This window comes from Polyodon spathula, chromosome 3 (assembly GCF_017654505.1).
Source record: "Polyodon spathula isolate WHYD16114869_AA chromosome 3, ASM1765450v1, whole genome shotgun sequence".
NCBI classification, from domain to species: domain Eukaryota; kingdom Metazoa; phylum Chordata; class Actinopteri; order Acipenseriformes; family Polyodontidae; genus Polyodon; species Polyodon spathula.
This window is the reverse complement of record NC_054536.1, coordinates 43,190,714-43,209,118: the sequence shown is the minus strand read 5'-3', so window position 1 is coordinate 43,209,118 and position 18,405 is coordinate 43,190,714. Positions and strand designations below refer to the sequence as shown.

General features: G+C 35.0%; 1 protein-coding gene across 3 annotated transcripts; it reads left to right on the top strand.

The window, feature by feature from the left end:
* The first annotated feature begins 2,403 nt into the window (after positions 1-2,403).
* On the top strand, positions 2,404-17,949 carry LOC121313111 (interferon regulatory factor 4-like). 3 transcript variants are annotated; one of them, XM_041245286.1, is made up of 9 exons: positions 2,404-2,584; positions 7,826-8,025; positions 9,100-9,286; positions 10,026-10,117; positions 11,337-11,466; positions 13,447-13,554; positions 15,557-15,925; positions 16,439-16,551; positions 16,976-17,949. In XM_041245286.1, the coding sequence occupies exons 2-9, from the start codon at positions 7,828-7,830 to the stop codon at positions 17,120-17,122; spliced, it is 1,344 nt and encodes a 447-aa protein (XP_041101220.1). In that variant the 5' UTR covers positions 2,404-2,584; positions 7,826-7,827; the 3' UTR covers positions 17,123-17,949. The 3 variants fall into 3 exon arrangements, with proteins under 3 accessions (XP_041101220.1, XP_041101218.1, XP_041101219.1); XM_041245284.1 differs by lacking the exon at positions 2,404-2,584 and adding an exon at positions 6,686-7,344; XM_041245285.1 differs by lacking the exon at positions 2,404-2,584 and having other exon boundaries at positions 7,677-8,025.
* The last annotated feature ends 456 nt before the right edge of the window (positions 17,950-18,405 follow it).

Here is an 18,405-nt window from a genome sequence, read left to right as displayed (position 1 = left end):
CCCCCTCTGGTTCTCCATAACAGGAGGCGGGGACCTGCTGGCACCAGATGGCTTGGCACAACAGTGGCCGAGGCAACTGTTATATGCCTTCTCACCACTCACTCTACTCCCGCTGTGTCTGTAAAAAATCAGGTAGGACCAGGCCAAGGTGCTTCTAGTAACCCCTTATTGGACCAGGAGACTCTGGTTTTCAACCCTGATGCAACTCCTGTGCGGCCATCTGTGGAGACTGCCCAATGCAGTAACCTGCTCAGTCAGGCACAGGGGATCTTATGGCACCCTGACCCATCGAGCCTGCAGCTGTGGGTCTGGCCCCTGAACGGCGGGACTTGAGCTGTCTGGTTCTGTCCAGTAGGGTTACTGACACCCAACAAAATGCCAGAGCAGCGTCCACATGTTCCCAGTGCAGGTACAAGTGGGGCGTCTCAGCTGAGCGAAAATATGTATCCCTCAAAGCAGCTTTTCTTGCTTGCTATTCCCTCCATAAACTGGGTGGGTGAGATGGCACTGTCCATATCAAATGCCTGGACAAATTCCAGGACAAAAGTTAGGCTCCGAACCGGTTCTGCCTTTTTGCCAAAGACAATCTCGGCATTCCACATCAAGCATTCTGCGGAATTGGAGGCTTTCCATGCACCTCCTTTCCAGTCTCACAGAGAGCGGCAGCTCCATGAGCTCCGCCCAGTGCGGGCAACATTTCTTTCTGCTATGGGGCAAAGTCCCATGGTCAAGCCCTGTCTAAGCAGAGGCTATCTAAATGGATAGCAGACACGATCAGGACTGCCTATGAGCTGGCCAACTTTCCCCCTCCAAAAAAGCTCAATGCCCATTCCACCAGGAGCATGGCAACTTCGTGGTCTTTATTTCAGGGTGCAGCTGTCATGTTAATGTTGTGGGTCTTCAAAACCCTGGTTTTGAAACTAGAGTGTTAAGGGCGGCTTCTCAGTTGACTCTTACAACACAGATGACCCTTACAACAGAGGTGAGTTTCTCCCTTAATTTTGTATTCCTAGCTACTTGTTACTGGGGTTCCAAATGGTAACACAGAAGGCAGCCTTCAGCTCAGCCTTGTAGCATTCCAGTCATCTGCTATTTTGCCCTTAAGATGGCTTGGGTACACTCACCCATTCAGTAATGGTTACATTTCTTACTTGAAAGGGACCGCTAGGTTACTATCCTAACCCTGGTTCCCTGAAAGACTTTCAAGGTCACTATGTCCATGATTGCAGTAGGCTTGAAGGAAACATGACATTGAGGTCGGTGAACGCAATGCTTTTATGTCCTCGGGGCGGGTCATGACTGCATCACAGGCTCATCGAGCCCCTTTGTTTTATCTTATTCAGTTTTTGGGTTTTTAAGAGGTAATTACCCATTAGGTAATGGTTACATTTCTATTTCAGGGAACCAGGGTTATGATAATAACCTAACGTTCCCAGACCTTGGGATCTATTCACTTCACAGAGTCATTTATTCAGCTATAATCTGGCCCTATACAGCACCTATATAATCCATTGCACTGTAATGGTTTATCATCATGTTTGGGTTTTAAAAATATATAGTTTTCTTCTGTTTTTTAAATAGCGACATCTGTTGTTCTGCTGGTAATAGTATACCAGCATATATAAAGCACAAATCTCAGCTTATTGAATCAGTAACATCTGCAAGTTCGGGATTTATTAACCTGGTCAAGTATGCAAATCAAACAGAGCAAAGGGTTAATTGTCCCCTGAAGCACACATTTACAGTTTCTGGGAATTTATCTGTTACATTTGTGCTTATGTAAATTGTTTTAGCAGATGTCTGTGGGTTTAAATACATTAAGTAGCTTTGAAATAGAAAGAAGCTTTTATTAGTATATTTGTTTTAGGCTGTAAATCAAGAATAAGTAGTTCAGTAAGGCCCAGATAAGTACCATTCGTATTAATAAGCATGGATGCTACCAGGAATTCACAGTAACTTCAAGTTAATTAGGACATTGTATTTATATACACGTAAAGCTGCACTGCTAGACCTTTTTAATGATATCAAACATTTAACAGTAATGTAAATTATGGCCAATGAATCTTGCAGCTACCCAGGATTATGCAAAAATGGGTCATAAAATGTAAGTTAAATAAAGAGTCTCATTGTGTGGGTGAGGGAAATTCTAGGTGTTCTACCAGAAAAAGGTGATTTACCCCCCCCCCACCCCCCCATGCATCATTAGGTTTGCATCATGTGTCTACCAGAGAACTTAGTGTTGTTCTAAAATAAAAGTTTTGACGTTTGATGTTAAGCTTATCTTAACAGTGTCCTTCCTGTTAAAGTGTTAAACAAGAGTAGCCATGCATAAAGATAACACAAAAAGTGTGTCAGAGTGTACGAATAAAATCGTACTATTATCATGTCAGCTGCTAACAGACTTTGCAGCTGCCTGTTTGTTTAAACTTTGCAGTAACTGTCACATAAAATGTTATACTGTACTTATTAACAAAGGTTTGCTTTATTTGCGTGCAGTTCCTCCTCATTTGATGGTGAAATAACAAGTTGGTCTAATCTTTTATTTCGTTACATAGGATAACAAAACAGAGAAGGTATTGTGGAGGTAAGTCAGCCTAAAATACATTTCAATAAAAGGTCTTGAATTCTTGCTAATTAGCTTTCTTAATCTGTTGAGGACTTGTGCAATAAAATAAGAGTAACTGTAGCATTCATTTAAACTCTTCTTATAAATAAATGAATAAAAGAAGAACATTTTTAACCATATTTTAAGGTTTTGCTTTTTTTTCAATCAAATGTATTCTGATATTGACTGTACGGTCAAACCTGCTGATATCTACCGCATCATTATACATAGTGGTCATTATATACAGCTGGCCTCTACTGTATATCCAGTGCAATATATAGTACACACCAGGATTCATCTGTGTTCTCTTTAGGCAGTTTGCCCTCCAATTAGATCAGCCCAACAAATTGATGAAGAAATATAATATTGTATTCTATGAAAAGAATCACACAATCATGTTCCATTCAGTTAAAAGTCTATTAACACGTATTGTATTTGGTGTATTAGGTGTACTTGATCTTTGGGCATGCATTGAAAAAAGCATCTTCTCAGATGCAGCTTGATCTTTTGGCCTTGCATTGAAAGCTTAATTCTATGCTACCAAATTCCAGTCTTCCCTAAAACTTAGTTGTTCTTGCTAGTTTTGGACCATTAAAGTTGTTCACCTAAAATGTTTCTTAATTTCCGTAATTGTTTCATACAGGTCCAACTGGTAATGTTTTTAAATTAGTGGAATAAAATAAGCTTGTTGAACAGTACATCCTATAAAAGGAAGATTTAAATAACCTTTTAATTTGCAGTTGTATGAGCAACGTTTTTGGTACAAAACACTTGTCCTCAGTATGGTTCTTTAATGTTTTATTCCGAAAATTGTTTTTCTTTGAATACTGTTCTTTTCCTGTTAATCACTATTATTTTTCAAAGTAAATAACTGAACTGGATACAAGTTCCCTGTAGATTAAAATGTCCTCTTGTTTACAAACATCCTCTTATTACATGGTTTAGTAATTTTTTTACTGTTGACTGCACTGCAGGACGTGCACGGAGTACCGACAACTTATAGACAAGGTTGAGTGGTAGATAAGGCTTATTTTACATCTTTACAAAAGCCAGGTGTCCTTAGAAATATAATTCAGTACTCATAACATCCCTGCCACTGCTGTAAATAAAAAAAGTAAAGCTATTGCATTCTTGAAAACAATCAGTATGAACTACAATGATGGACAAATTGACATTAGCGGTCATCTAGATAAAAGAAAGAATATATGTTTGACATTCAGACAGGCATCTCATTATGTTCGCAGAACTTTATATAACTTTAGATAACATAAAAATTACATAACCAGTTTCCTGGACAGACGTACAAAACTGAAGCGGTCCGCAGAGATAGACTAAAAGCTCAATAAAGGCTCACATAAAAAAGTCTCAATAAATTGTGCAAAAGAAGGTCTTACACTTACTGCACAGATGCGTTCTTATCCTATATAACTTTGTCCTACTTGGGTTTTTTTTTATCTTCAGACAGAACATATTAATGTTTGTAAGTTATTTTTTAGTAAGTTATTTTTTTCCCTTAAGTTTCGAAATGGAAAAAATGAAAAAAAAAAAAAAACCTGGAACTTTGCTGCAGGATAGGCATGTCACTAAGACATATTTTGTTTGTGCTTAGGTTTGCAATAAACAGCAATACATACTGTAGTGTGCCTCATAGTGGTCTTTTATTGGGGTTTCAATATAAAACCAGTAATAGTAAAAAATCTAAATAGATTGTTTTGTTCCATACTTCAAATAAACACTGAACTACTAGGAAATCAACATTTTTTTTTTTTTTTAATTTATTTATTTATTTTTTTTACAAACATCAAAACACTGCTTTTGATATCTTTTGAAGGCAGGTATACTGCAGCTGGAATTACCTATAGGACTGTAAGTCTTTTTAGGTGATGGAAGGGTGTGTACTGTTTTGAGTTGAGCAACCTAAGAAGCAGTAAGTGACATCAGTAACTATCTAAAACTTCAGACAACAAATGCAAGATTTAGCATTACTACAGCATTTTCTGCTTTTTAAGTAACAAGCAGCTGCCCTTACATATCCTATTTGAACCTGGCTAACAGTAATGATGCAGCTGACTTCAGGAAGAACCACTAATGAAAGCGTTCCCTCAATAAAAATGTTAAAATAGCAGCTCTCAAATTGCTTCCAAACATTATCGTTTACAATCAAAATGCCTATTTCCATGATGTGAGTTGCTTTTAAATGTAATATAGAAATATAAATGACACTATGGGTAATATTTTTTAAAAAAAATAAAATAATAATTCTTTAGCACATCTCGTCCTGACATTGGAACTTGCATAATGTTGAATGAAATGACTGCGTCAGTGATATTTGTATGTTACAATTGAAGGTCCTGTTCACAAAGCTAATGTACAGTGAATTAACAACAGAGAATTTGAACTTTTTGTAAATAGTTTTTATACACTAAAATCGCCATTTTAGCGGTGTTTGATACACACAGTTATTTACAGTTATTCGTGTATATAGTTCATTAACAGATTTTCAGGGTAATATAAAAATAAATTAATAAATAAAAAGATGACAGCTAATTTACCATATACAAAATCCATACGTTCATATACTATACTGATGAGTCAATTTGGCAACCATTCACATCATCATGTTTATTAGGTGCTCGCTGACATGCTCTATCAGGTTTAAACCATGGCAAAATATTTTTTGTAGTACCGTTGTCATTATTTAATATTATGACCAGCTGCAATAGCTTGTACAGAAAATGTACAGAAACCGTTTTTATTTTTATTTAGGGTATATCGAAAATTTCGTGAAACTTTTGTAGCCTACAGTAATGTTCCTATAAAAATGGCATAGTCTATTTAAAGGTTACAACCGCAACCGGATTATTTAGAAAAACCGGGCTGTTAGTTCAGCGAAGATTTGAAGAAGATATAGATCGTTAAAAAATGCAAAGTTGTGGTTTTACAGAGTAAGCTGTCAAAATTGTGATTTGAAACACGCCTATACTAAAATTAGATACCGGTGTAGCAGATTCATTTGACACTGGATTTTGATAATTTATATTATCCTGACCTCGCCAGTCTTAATTTAAAATAAGGTGTATTGAGAGTATTTAAAACACAGCAAAAAAAAAAAAAAAAAAAAAAAACACAGAAATGCTGCTTATATGACATGAGTCATGGAATCAAGGTAACGTATTACATAACTGTAAAAAGGTAAAACTAGCATCGTAAGAAAGTGCTACGACAATGTGGCGAGCTGCTGCAGTCATACTGCACTGAGATACCGATGGTGATAGTGATGCAGATCAATTTCCAAAATAAAACCAGTCGATTGATTATGAATGTATGTATATGTTCTTCTGAACCCGCTGATCGAGTCTTTGTTTTGATATATGTACATGACGAACAATGACAGCTTGATAGCAAAACAAATAACACCCCAACAACATGTTCCTGTTTTGTTCTGATTGTGAAACAAAGCCTAGCGCGCTCCTGTGGTAGGTTGGTGGAAAATGTTCATATTATTGTACGATAGTAAATTTATCAGGTTACACCTGTTTCCATTACCTGTAATCCACGTAGTTTGATTTCTGCTTAGGTTCTGTTTTAATCGTAGTTTAACTATGCTTTATTATACGTATTAAGATAAATGTTTCCAAACACAAGACACAAACGTATGTTTTACACACTGAGAAGAATATAAGCTTGACAGAAACTGAACTGCATGTTTCGTTATCTATACTGTAGCTGTATTTTCGTCATACTGTTGTATTTTAAAATGACACATTTCCACTTTATAGTTTTTATAAAGATATTCAATTATAAGCTTTACATCTGAATACCTTTTTTAGACCAAAAAGTTCTAGTAAGTACTTGAAGTTATTTTTGTCAAAATTGTAACAAAATACTCTCATTCTATACTGCTAACATTAGGCACACGTGTATTCATAGTTTATTTACTCTGGTTTGCCAGAAGGTGGCAACAAACCATATAGTATACAAACATTTTAAAAATATTCCTAGTCATCGCATAGCACATGGCAAACTTTAAAATTAATATTTTTTAAAATTAATTCTTAATGTATTGTTTTTGTTATAAATGACTACATACTTGTATCTCTTCACGTGCACTTTCTATATTTAAACTACATTTCAAATACCCTTGGTGCACCCTATAGGCAATACACTCACGTTATACGGTGCCTGTTTTGCCTGTTCTGAATAATTGTATCTAGTTATACCATGCACTTGAACAGAAATTAAAAAGTGTGAATTTCAAAAATAGACGTGACCTTAACGGAAGTAAATGATCAAGTATGCATTTATAAATAGATGGATGCTGCTGGTATACTTGCTGCAAGCTAAAATGGACAGAGCTTCGCAGTAGCTTATTTCAAAGCTGTATCTTTAGTTCATTAAAAGTAAATTTGATGAATTTGTCATTTTGATGTTTAGCCAGCCATTTGTTTGCTGTGAGGGATTTCCCATGCTATGTGTTACCATGTGCTGATGGACTTTTATCGCTCTACATTCATTTCATAGAATTAATCTAGCACATAATTCAGACCTCATATGTTTACTGAGTATTGCACCTAGGCAAACTTCTCCTAACTGCCTGCGGTAATTTCAAGAAAGTCCCGCCCACCTGCAACGCCCATTAGATGCTGGAGTCTATTTAAGTATAAAGTTCCCCTTTCTTAGTTTTGTGTTGATTAAGAAATCTGATCGATTTCAGAATTCACAAAGGGCATATCTAAGAGGTAAGACAACAGTCACAGCAAATTTAAAAACTTGATGAAGTACAGTTAATAAGATAATGCCAGAAGTAATAGCATATATCAATCAGAAATACAAGGCAAATCATTTAGCTGGACCTTTTCAATATTTCAAGCATTTGTTTTTAATTCTAGGTTAATTTGAAAATGTGTTTTTGCAGCATGGAGCTTAGTTTTGCAATAAAAACATTAACATTAACATACTGTAGCTGGACTTTTAGTTTGGATTTACTTGCATTTTATTAAAGAAAGGCTAGAAAAAAAATTTAATTTGTAAAGTGTGAAATTTAGATAAATAACCCTAAATAAATATATTTGTGCATTTATTAGAGGGGTCCAATTTTCTAAGTATAAAAAAGGCATTCTTATTTTTCAAATGTTCATTCCTAATCTGCTATAGAGAATCATGTTTCTTCACATATTTCATATGGTACCCTTTCTAAGTTCTATGCATGGATTTTGACAGAGATGAACTTAGACAGTGACTGCAGCATGTCAGTCAGTTGTGGCAATGGGAAACTTAGGCAGTGGCTGATTGAACAGATTGACAGCGGGAAGTACCCAGGATTGGTTTGGGAGAGTGATGACAAAACCATTTTCAGGATTCCATGGAAGCATGCTGGCAAACAAGACTACAACAGGGACGAAGACGCAGCTCTCTTTAAGGTATTTAAAGCGTTATGAGAGGTTTGTTTATCGGTCCACAGCAGATCACTGTTGTACTCTTTACAGCACACACGTAGAGCCAGAGACGCTGCAAGCTTTGTCAACTTTATATTTTGGCCACATCAGTACATTGCTGTGCATAGACGTTTCTAACAAACCGTATAAATACTGTGGCATGAACATAAAGTTTAGATTACTTAATGAATTAACCAAAAGGTTTGTTGAAACTGCAGGTTCTTTATTATATGATTTTGACCTCAAAGTTTGAAATGTCTACTATTAGGAACCAACTAATTTATTATAGATGTATATATTTTTTGTAAATACTTAAATATTCTGTTTTAATTATTTTTATTAAATATTGTTTTAAAAACATAATTTTATGATTGATTACAAAAAGTATGTAACAATAATAACAGCAATAATAATTATAATAATAATAATAATAATACTTCAGTATTCACCTGTAGCTGTCTGGCCTTCAGCATCATATTATTGTCTTCTACTAAACATCTTTATGTTTCTCCCTGTTTTGTCTGATTGTTCTCTTCCACAATGGTTAATAGTGTTGCATGTAACTTTATTATCTAAAGGGCACATGCTGTATATGAATTGTACACTTTCTGCTCAGAATGAATGCATTATGCTTTCTGATGCTGTGTGTGTGTGTGTGTGTGTGTGTATATATATATATATATATATATATATGCTATATATATATAATATATATATATAATATATATATATATATGTTTGTGTACCATATATATATAGATATATATATTATAAAAAATTAACAAACGTAACATTGCATAGTACCATAAAGTAGATAGTATGACATTTAAAACTTAAATGTCCTTTTTGTTTTTTTCTGAAATGTGTGATGTAGTCAAAACAGTAAAGCAGTATAAGAATAATTAAGCATGTAAATTTATGCAGTTGATGAGTATCTTTAACAAAATATTTTTACACCATAATAAAGGTAGTTATTTTAAAGTTATCTATGAAACTTCCTCAAAGTGTCAGAATATATAATGAATCCGTGTTATACAAATGACACCCCTTTTGTTTTAGGGATGGGCACTTTTCAAAGGGAAATACAGGGAAGGGATTGATAAACAAGATCCCCCTACGTGGAAAACAAGATTACGATGTGCCTTGAACAAGAGCAATGACTTTGAGGAAATGGTGGAAAGAAGTCAGTTGGACATTTCAGATCCGTATAAAGTGTATAGAATAATACCAGAAAGTTCAAAGAAAGGCAAGTCCATTTTTTTATTGTTGCAAACTAAATCCTGTGGTGGTTGTAGATGTTTCACCCTCAGGCCCAACATTAGGGTTTAAGCTAAAGTACCTTTGGGTTGATCTGTTTCACTATGCACTTATTCCAAGGCAAAGTTTTCCCCAGTTTTCTGAAAAAAATAGAAACATTAATGAGGTCACAGAATTAGCAAAATTTTACATATAGTAGAAATAATAATAGTTTGCCATGCATACACATTTTCACTGTAATTTTGCCATGCTTTATTAAGATTAACCATGTTTTTGTTTTTTTAATGCTTTACCATATATACCTTAAACTTTGACAAATCTGCCATTTAACATGTTTTTAATATACTTCTACTATTCTTTACCACAACTTGATTTTATGTTGTTGCAGATCATTAAACATTCAATGTAGCTATATAGTATGCTGATTTATTTAAAGTAATATACATTTTGTTTTGTGATGCAAGGAAATTAGTAAATTGTTCATAAAAAGAAAATTAATCAACACTACAAAACTAGCCATGTTTTCAGTCCTCAATTCAATTCTTCCTACATTAAACTTGAATAAGCTCTATTTAACTCTATGTAAATCTGACCCAGTGTGTATCTCCAAACTGTGTTATCATCCTGTATTGTGCACAATAAGATGCTTAAGCACTGTAAAAGTGTATTTGAATTAATGCTTTTAATATGAGTGTATTAATTGTCATTTATTTTAATTATCAAAGCAGGAGCCAAACAAATTAGCATGGATGAGCAGTCGGTACATATGAACTCTCTTGGCTACACTATGCACCCTTCATATCCTCCCCTGCAAACTCAGGTAACCCACGAGTGTTAATCAGTAGGCAGCTTTCTCTGCAGATGGTCACTTTGTTATTAGTAGAAGCTTTGTACATTTGTGGTAAATGCCATCGTGAATAGGCACTTGAAGCACTGGCAAATTCATATTAAATGTACTAATTTGAGGTTAAAATGCTATTACAATGCACATGTGGTCATAAAATAAATGTATTTTTTTGTTTGTTTTGGGTATTCTTACAGTTAGTAATGTTTTTTAACTAGCATGTCGTTACCCATATAATAGATTCTTTACATGTAGTACTGCTCCGTGACTAGGTATAGTAAGCCTTATACACTGTTAATTAATCTTGCCTAGGCCTCTACTGTAATAAACACTGCTAGTATTGCTTTCAAAATAATACCTCTCTCACCAACCTTACCATATGCTGCACATTATTCTTTCAGCATCTGGTGTGCAACATTACTCTTCATTTTGTTGAAGCATTTACATTTATTTCAATGACTGAAACATAAGTTACTCATTTTCCAGTCACCCTATGTGTTGTCACTGACGCTCTTACACCAAAGGTATCCTAGAGCTAAAGTTGTACTTATGAGTGGGACATTTTTCTATTATTAGCAGCATTGAAAGTTATATACTGGAAACACTATTTATAATTGTTTGTATCCATATAGATTTGTGGAACCAAAGGAAGTCAAAGATAAGATAAAAATAAATAAAACATGTTAAATAAGCTGTTGTATTGTGTATGTGCTACTAAACTTAGTACAGCTATTGATGCTACCACCTTGTAGCTGTACTATGGATAGTCGCTCATACAGAATACAGTGCTATATGTTACTTTATTATATGTATCTGTCAAACCAGTGTAACCATTTTAAGATGACAAATAGTCTGTGATATAGTCTACAGTCTTATTGTTAACATTCCCCTAATTATAAAACCCATTTTTTTGAGCCACAGAGACACAAGCTCTCCCCCCTTTCTTGAAACGGCTTGCCCCTGTCACGAGTAGATAAGATAATAACTATTGTGAGAAATGATTTAAAAATAGTAAGGGTCTCTATATACTATAACATGCAGTTGAAATTAACAATCGTGTACAACTTGCAGACTTGATTGGATATTGCCATAAAACAAGGAAATAGTCATACTGTAGGATTTTAGTTCATTGAATCCATCTCTTAGTCTGTGTGCAGTAGCTTGATCTAAGCTAGCTTGACTTGGTCTCTTACAGGTATCGAACTACATGGTGCCTCATGAGCGGAACTGGAGGGAGTATGAGCAGCCTCACTCTGAAATGCCTTACAGCCCATGCCCATATCCTGCACGAAACCATCCCTGGCAAGGGGGTGCTTGCGAAAATGGTAACTGCTGAACACCTTCTTTATAACATTTGTGTGTGATGAATATTGATAATATAATATGAAACAACAAAAAGCCAATTTTACCAGCTGGAGAAAAATACTTCATTTAAAATGCACACCTGTTTTCTGGAGAACACGGACAAGTGAAAAAAAAAACTAAAATAAAATCTTTATTTTGTGTACAGCAGCAGCAAATTACTAACTAGAAGGCTTTTTGTGACATACTATTAATTTAAGCTAGTTCTCCAAAACTGAAATTAATTCTTTAATAAGTAACCGTTCCTGCTGTGTAATGAAAGGCCAGTATTGAGTCTTGGTAAACCTGTTGTCCTTGATGATATGCTCATTTTGTAGGCCCATATACTAAATAGATGAGGAACCAGTGCTGATAACATGCAGGTGGTAACCCTATAGGTGACTCATGTGTGCCAGGGACTGTCAAGATGTAAAACTTTTTAAAAAAGGGGCTTTTTGCATGATCTTTTAGTTTTAAGCACACGTCAAATTTTCTCTTCTTCATTTTACTGCTGTTGGAGGTTACATTTAATAGAATGAATCATCCATATCTGTATACAATATCATTACATCTAAAACAAAAACCATTATAAAGCTAAACCATTATTTAAATTGTTTGTATTTTTAAAAGTCCTGTATTATCAACTGTGGTGTGTTAGTGATTTAAGTTTTAAGTTTACAGGTTGATGTGTCACATGTGCAGGATTGAAAAACATTTTATTGCAAACATGCATTTCCATATAAAAAATATCTGTTACCATACTAATTTAAGAAATACCATATTCCTTTGAATTACGGCCACTCTCAGTAATGAAACATGTCATTTTTTTTCCCCTACCCCAGCTCAAATAAATGCGGCTTAATAAATGCATAAAAAACACAGTATGGCAAAACATTACAAATCGAAGTAATCTGAATAAACTTGAATAAAATACCGGTATCTTATTGTAAAGTTTATGCAACCCGAACTGATACTGGTGTATCAGTAAATACCGTAGCACTAAAATAAATGTATATTTAGAAATTAGCAAGAAAAGTAATGCATTTTAGTGTAATACAGGAGCTGTTTAATTATTATTTAATTTTATTAAATGCATTTCTGTTTTGGTTGTATGCACAGTATTTTGGCTAATAAGTGATGCTGCAGAATCCTGATCAAGACAGGAAGTTCAGTGATTGGGGGCTGTGGTGTTTTGGAGTGTCAATGGGGAAGCTAGTGTTGGAGGCAGTGAGTGTTTAGTTGTCTTGCTGGTTGAAGAGAAAGAAACGCATCATATATTAATGAGTTCAGCCCTACGACGCTTAGAAACTGCAGTAAGAAAAGAAAGGGAAAATAAACCTACCTCCTCTGTGTTAAATTGACATTTCTCTCTTGTTATTATTTCCCTCTCCAAGTTACACTGGTATGTGTCCTCACCTAGTCTAACACTGATCTGATCTGCAAGCTAAACAGCTTTCAGTTTAAAGTTGTAGGACTTCTTTGCCATTTATCAACAGAAATAAACTTCTATATATGCCTCCCTCAAATACCACAAAAAAATGCAATAAAAAATTGCGCCTTTTGAAAACCATAGTACTAATAATTACCGTCACCCTTGAATAAGCGCTGCAGCTGTTTTTAATCAAATAAACACAGCAGCATTAATTCAAAGCAATACGGTAACTTTACTTTCAGGCAGTCGTGTACTTCCTAGGTCATTTCACTTGTACAGGAAAATTGTCCCCACCCCTTCAACACCTTATTTCCTGTCATTAACCAACTAGCTGGTTCCTGTATTATTGACATGCAACCAACCAATGGCATGCTTTTACCTGAAGAACAGAGGAAGTGCGCTTTCAAAACGTCACATGTGAGAGCTGCATTGAAATGGAAGTGAACCTCATTAGCACAGCAAATAAATGTCTTTTCACAAAAATATGGAATTATTATTTATTGTTTGTAAATGTTCCCATTTTCTTCTGTAGCAGGTTACCAACTAACAGGATCATTTTTTTGTTCACCTACTGACTCACAACCTCAGGGTCTTTCACTAGAATCTACCATGAGGTCTGCAGAAGCTTTTGCACTTACAGGTAAGCACACATAAATTATTTTTGCAGAATTTTCTAGAAAATGAAATAATAGGTTCTATGCACAAAATGTTAAAGACTTGCTTGTGGAGTATTAGAACATAAGAACATAAGAAAGTTTACAAACGAGAGGAAGCCATCCGGCCCATCTTGCTCGTTTGGTTGTTAGTAGCTTATTGATCCCAGAATCTCATCAAGCAGCTTCTTGAAGGATCCCAGGGTGTGTGGTTCAACAACATTACTGGGTAGTTGATTCCAGACCCTCACAATTCTCTGTGTAAAAAAGTGACTCCTATTTTCTGTTCTGAATGCCCCTTTGTCTAATCTCCATTTGTGACCCCTGGTCCTTGTTTCTTTTTTCAGGTCAAAAAAGTCCCTTGGGTTGACATTGTCAATACCTTTTAGAATTTTGAATGCTTGAATTAGGTCGCCGCGTAGTCTTCTTTATTCAAGACTGAACAGATTCAATTCTTTTAGCTTGTCTGCATATGACATGCCTTTTAAGCCCGGAATAATTTTGGTCACTCTTTTTTGCACTCTTTCTAGACCAGCAATATCTTTTTTATAGCGAGGTGACCAGAACTGAACACAATATTCAAGATGAGGTCTTACTAGTGCATTGTACAGTTTTAACATTACTTCCCTTGATTTAAATTCAACACTTTTCACAATGTATCCGAGCATCTTGTTAGCCTTTTTTATAGCTTCCCCACATTGTCTAGATGAAGACATTTCTGAGTCAACAAAAACTCCTAGGTCTTTTTCATAGATTCCTTCTCCAATTTCAGTATCTCCCATATGATATTTATAATGTACATTTTTATTTCCTGCGTGCAGTACCTTACACTTTTCTCTATTAAATGTCATTTGCCATGTGTCTGCCCAGTTTTGAATCTTGTCTAGATCATTTTGAATGACCTTTGCTGCTGCAACAGTGTTTGCCACTCCTCCTATTTTTGTGTTGTCTGGAAATTTAACAAGTTTGCTTACTATACCAGAATCTAAATCATTAATGTAGATTAGGAATAGCAGATGACCTAATACTGATCCCTGTGGTACACCACTGGTTACCACACTCCTTTCTGAAGTTTTTCCTCTAATCAGTACTTTATGTTTTCTACATGTTAACCACTCCCTAATCCATGTACATGCGTTTCCTTGAATCCCAACTGCTTTCAGTTTGAGAATTAATCTTTTGTGCGGGACTTTGTCAAAAGCTTTCTGGAAATCTAAATAAACCATGTCATATGCTTTGCAATTATTCATTATCGATGTTGCTTCCTCAAAAAAATCAAGCAAGTTAGTTAGACACGATCTCCCTTTCCTAAAACCATGTTGACTGTCTCCCAGGACCCTGTTACCATATAGGTAATTCACACATGGTGTGGCTAATGTAGCCGATGTGGAGTGCTGGTTTTTGTTACTGGTACAAATCTGTTTGTTTTCATTTTTATGAAAGGGAAAGTCATTTAAAGTTGTGTTATTAGGGTCCATTAATTTAGTTCTAAGTAGAATTTATACAGTACACAGCACACAATGCCAATTGTGTTTCTCATAATACATGTGCATTAACAACCACATTTAGATTAATGTTATACTGATTTTAAAATAGGATTTAAGTCAAAAGAAACTGGTAACTAATGTACTTATGTGGGAATTATTCTGTACATAGCTTACAGTGCCATGCCAGTGATTGAATGTTGTATTAGTAGTAAGGACTTCAAGGGAGTTCCAATACTAATTTTACACACATTGAAATATTGTTAGCAATTTTATTCCAGTTATTTGAATGCAGAGTGCAGACAGACTCATAGTTTTAATTGTAATGTTCTTAGTTTGACCCAGAAACAAATTTCTTATCTGGAGGTATGAAATGAACAGTCTGTGGCCAGCTGTACAGCAGACAGGTTAGTTAGAATAAGCTGCGTAGCAGTATAATTTTTTGCTTAGGGTGCCGATTTTGGAGACAGATACTGATATGCTCTTTTTTGTTCTTTTGTTCTAGATTGCCGCCTAAACATTTGCTTATACTACCGAGAAACCCTGGTTAGAGAAGTGACAACAACAAGTCTGGAAGGCTGTAGGATATCTTCAAACCCAAGCATAGATGACAAAATCTACAGCTACAGCGGCATGGACCAGGTCATTTTCCCCTTCCCCTTTCCAACTTCCCAGAGGAAAGGCATGGAGAAGCTACCAAACCATCTGGAGAGGGGGGTGCTGCTGTGGATGACCCCCGATGGGCTCTATGCCAAAAGACTGTGCCAGAGCCGGATCTATTGGGAAGGGCCTCTTTCACCATACAGCGACAGGCCTAACAAACTAGAAAAGGAACAGACCTGCAAGCTATTCGACACACAGCAGTTTCTGACAGGTATGCTAGGGTCTATGCATTTACTTATACTTTTGAAAATCAAATCACCTGCATGCTGTCCTTTTCCTAAATTCTGCTGAATATTGGGCCTTAAAACTGCTAAGTGGGAAACCATGGAAACAGCTGCTTCAATGCACCTCCACACACTGTGACCTGGAGGGATCACTAATCTTTAAGGAGGTGTGAGGATAATTCAGCCTCTGGGACAATTCAATTATTGGCCTTTACATTTTTAGTGAGAGGTTATAGCTTTTTTATTTTTTTTTTACAAAAGACATGTTCATTGGCTAAGATACTTAAACACTTAGAAACACCTTCTACATTTAAATGCAATAAAACCTTAACGGGCGTACTGTAGTATGTTCCTAAGTAAGATTCTAGCCGGATTCCCCAACACAGATGCAATCTCATCTTTATCAGCCCCATTCCCCAGTTGACAATGAGTCTCCTAGACTAACATGATTATTAGTAGGTCTCAGTATTTTATTTTTACTTTTCCTATTGTTCCTTCAGAACTCCAAGGCTATGTCCATCATGGGCGCTCAATGCCACGGTTCCAGATCGTCTTGTGTTTCGGTGATGAGTTTCCTGATCCACAGAGACAGAGGAAGCTGATCACAGCTCATGTAGGTTACATCTAAATTTACTTTAAAGCATAGTTTGTTCAAATCTATCAAATCATATTCAACTGAGGTTGTATCTTTGAAAATGTATATTTATTTGATGTTTTATTTTGTCCTCAAATTGAGGGTGATAAATTTGGGCTGCATCTTAAATTTGAGGGGGTCTTAAATTCGAAGGAATGCGGTACATTTTAGACTGTAATTCATACCCTACATTGTAATATTAACTAATAATAATAATAAAGAACCACACTACAATGATTTGTAGTGCTTTACGTTTGGTTTTCATGCCTGCTGGTTACATTGGGGCCTCTATGATGAACTGTACTTTTTAATCACTAATAACTGGCTTACCAAGTAGTGGAAATAAGGAATAAACAATTTACCTAAAACATGAGTTTAAATGTACGTTTTTTCTTTCTGCTAGGTGGAACCCATGTTTGCAAAACAACTGTATTACATTGCTCAGCAACATAGCACTGGTCCTGTCATTAGAGGATACGATTTACCCGAACACATCCCTGCTCCTGAGGACTACCAAAGGGCTATTGTTCACCCCTCCATCCAAGAATGAAGATCCATTTTAGATTATGTAATATTCATTTGGATTACTGAGTCACCCAATGGAAGGTAATGTCACTTAGTATGCTGTATCTGAGAGGACAGAGAACTAATTTAGAAGATACGTGACAAATTAATATACCTTCACAAAAACCATGGAAAGAGGAACTACCTACATGTTAGAGGAAAACTGAAAACTGACAAAACAATTGACTTGCAAGCAATTTTGTATTCCTATCAAACGACTGACTGGATAATGTTGCATAAACTGCAATATTAATTTGTTATTCCACCTTCTCAAGCTAGAACAGAACTTTTTTTTTTCTTCAAATGGAAGAAAAGCCATTATTGGGTACAATACCTTAAACACTTTTTTATTTTCATTTTTTTATTAGATATTTAATTTTCATTAAATGTCTTTTATTTAAAGACTCATATAGTATTTGTTTCCTCAGGAATGAGAAAAGCTTCCTACTTCTATGACATGAGTTAATCCAATTGCACCTGTCACAGTAGCCATAGCGATGAATAGGGCCATTTAATATCATGTCTGTAGTGTCATAGTGGCTGGTTTTTTAGATCTAATCCAGGCCTAGCTCCTTGTTGGTTTAGATTATATATGCAATTCAGCAATTTTTTTTTTTTTTAATTAATTAATACCATACTATAAAGATGCTTAACATACATGTTTAATGGGCTTGACAATCACTACTGATACATGAGTAGTTACATAATGAGACGCCCCAACAGATGTTTCCTGAACCATGTACTTTATAAGATACTAATGTACAAAATTAATGGCACAAATCATGCAGTAGATTGTAAGCAGCTAAAGACATCAACCAATACTTTTATGTAGACGTTCGACTCAAGCTGAAATAAAAGTATTTTATTTTTTTTCTAGTCAGTCTGAATGTAATTAATACAAATAATAAATAATTAAAAAAAATTATTTGTATACAGGACACCTTTTTTTATGAACTCGAATATACTGCAGTGTCCTTCACTTCAGTGCTTCCATATGGTTGGATTCTGTCCTCATATATATATATATATATATATCATATATATATATATATATATATATATATATATATATATATATATATGTGGTGTGTGTGTGTGTGTGTATATATATATATATATATATATATATATATATATATATATATATATATATATATATATATATATTGATAATACAGCAGCATGTAAAATTCCAGTTATTTTGCGCTAATATTTTGAAAATGTTTTGAATTGATATGTTTGGTAGTTTGTATGCTAATATATAATACA